The sequence below is a fragment of the Austrofundulus limnaeus genome, unplaced genomic scaffold (assembly GCF_001266775.1).
Source record: "Austrofundulus limnaeus strain Quisiro unplaced genomic scaffold, Austrofundulus_limnaeus-1.0 Scaffold347, whole genome shotgun sequence".
NCBI lineage: Eukaryota > Metazoa > Chordata > Actinopteri > Cyprinodontiformes > Rivulidae > Austrofundulus > Austrofundulus limnaeus.
The window spans coordinates 480,230-482,780 of NW_013952749.1; the positions used below are offsets into that span (position 1 = coordinate 480,230).

Genomic DNA, 2,551 nt, shown 5'->3' on the forward strand with positions numbered 1-2,551 from the left:
ACACACACACACACACACACACACACACACACACACACACACACACACACACACACACACAAGCTCAAACAAGTCAAATGAGCAGCTTAGCATTTTTACAGAAACAGCATTTCAAAGGTTTTCCCCTGAACTCTGATTGGTCCATCAGGTTGTCCATCATGACCCGTGTCGTGGGGGGGCGGGGCACTGGAACAGTCTGTACCGCTTCAAACACCTGGCCACAGGAAACTACCTGGCTGCTGAGGTAACTGGATATGATAAAGACACAATCATGAAGGAAAACGTGATTTAGAGGAGTGATAGTGAGTGTATCTGTGAAGCACGGGGGAGGTGGGGTCATGGTTTGTGTTGATGATGAAAACAAACTTCAGGTGTGTCTGATTTCCTCCTCTTGGACTGTTCTGTTTATAGGAGAACCCGGGGTACAAAGGAGACAACCCGGAGCCGTCGGCCTCAGTGAGTTCTTCTGTCAGCTTCATAACGGAGGGGTCACCCTCCTGGTCCTGACCTTTGACCCTCCTGGTCCTGACCTTTGACCCTCTGACCTTTGACCCTCCTGGTCCTGACCTTTGACCCTCTGACCTTTGACCCTCCTGGTCCTGACCCTTGACCCTCCTGGTCCTGACCTTTGACCCTCCTGGTCCTGACCTTTGACCCTCTGACCTTTGACCCTCCTGGTCCTGACCTTTGACTCTCTGACCTTTGACCCTCCTGGTCCTGACCCTTGACCCTCCTGGTCCTGACCTTTGACTCTCCTGGTCCTGACCTTTGACCCCCTGACCTTTGACCCTCCGTCCCTGACCTTTGACCCTCTGTCCCTGACCTTTGACCCCCTGACCTTTGACCCTCTGTCCCTGACCTTTGACCCTCTGTCCCAGACCTTTGACCCTCTATCCCTGACCTTTGACCCTCTATCCCTGACCTTTGACCCTCTGTCCCTGACCTTTGACCCCCTGACCTTTGACCCTCCGGTCCTGACCTTTGACCCTCTGTCCCTGACCTTTGACCCCCTGACCTTTGACCCTCTGTCCCTGACCTTTGACCCTCTATCCCTGACCTTTGACCCTCTGTCCCTGACCTTTGACCCTCTATCCCTGACCTTTGACCCTCTGTCCCTGACCTTTGACTTCCCTGCAGATGGACGGCAGCCGCATCAACAAGCGCTCTCAGGGCGAAAGGATCAAGTACAAGTTGGTGGTGGTGCCCCACGGGAACGACATCGCCTCGCTGTTCGAGCTCGACCCAACCACGCTGCAGAAGAACGACTCCTTCGTGCCGCGGTGAGACACTTCCTGTCTGACATCAAACAGAATGACAGGAAGTGCCTGTAAAGGGGTCGCGTTGTGTTTCCTGTCTGTAGAAAGTATCAGAGATACAAAGCCCACCTTATCAGTAATGACATCATCAGCGTGTTCCGAACATGAAAAGAGTCCGTGGAACCTGAACCAAACCTGGAGAACATAAACCTGAGCTGTGTGTCGTTTCAGGAACTCGTATGTGCGACTGAGACACCTGTGCACGAACACGTGGATCCAGAGCACCAACGTTCCCATCGACATCGACGAGGAGCGACCCATCAGACTCATGGTGACATGTTGTTGTCCTCACGTTTTGTTGTTGTTTATTAGGGTGGTCCCGAAATACAAACTTCTGCTTTTCCAAGGTGCTTCTTCATTTTTTTGCTCCATTTGAGGAAAAAAAGGGGTGAAATTTCATAAGATTTGAAAAATATTAACCACTGCTGCTCAGTCCCTGTTTTTGTGCCATGCGAGTGAATTCTTGAGTTCTGATTTTGTCATTGCCAAGGCCACCAGTGAGGCGTTAGCCAGAAATCTGTGGTATCTGAGTAAAGAACTGGCCAGACTTCACGTTTTTGACAGCAGCTTTGCACATGATGATCGTAGCTGTTCTCAAGGAGGAAGGTCACAATGATCCTCAGTCATGTGCAACAGTGGACCTAGATGCAAATGAAGCTGTTGTTACCAAAACTGGCAGATTTTGTTACATCTGCCTCAAGTCCCATTTTTAGACATTCAGAATCAACATGAACTACCTTGTCAAGGACCCATCAGAATGGGAGGATGACCCATCATTCTAGTCATGGCAGGTTCTGTGTAGCATTAGGATGCTAATGACCAATGAGTAGGATGCTAATGACCAATGATTAGGATGTTAGTGACCAATGATTAGGATGCTAATGACCAATTATTAGGATGTTAATGACCAATGATTAGGATGCCAATGACCCAATGTTTAGGATGTTAGTGACCAATGATTAGGATGTTAGTGACCAATGATTAGGATGTAAGTGACCAATGATTAGGATGTTAGTGACCAATGATTAGGATGTAAGTGACCAATGATTAGGATGTTAGTGACCATTGATTAGGATGTTAGTGACCAATGAATAGGATGTTAGTGACCAATGGTTAGTGACCAATGATTAGGATGTAAGGGTGCCAATGACCAATGATTAGGATGTAAGTAGCCAATGATTAGGATGTAAGTGACCAATGATTAGGATGTTAGTGACCAATGATTAGGATGTTAG

General features: G+C 48.4%; 1 protein-coding gene across 1 annotated transcript in view; it reads left to right on the forward strand.

Moving 5' to 3' along the window:
- LOC106527884 (inositol 1,4,5-trisphosphate receptor type 3-like) overlaps positions 1 to 2,551 on the forward strand; it is a gene marked incomplete in the record, with an annotated part of 53,790 nt that overhangs the window by 15,072 nt on the left and 36,167 nt on the right. Inside the window, 4 exon segments of the mRNA XM_014022895.1 lie at positions 149 to 244; positions 412 to 456; positions 1,138 to 1,280; positions 1,488 to 1,587. Coding sequence (XP_013878349.1) covers positions 149 to 244; positions 412 to 456; positions 1,138 to 1,280; positions 1,488 to 1,587 — 384 coding nt within the window.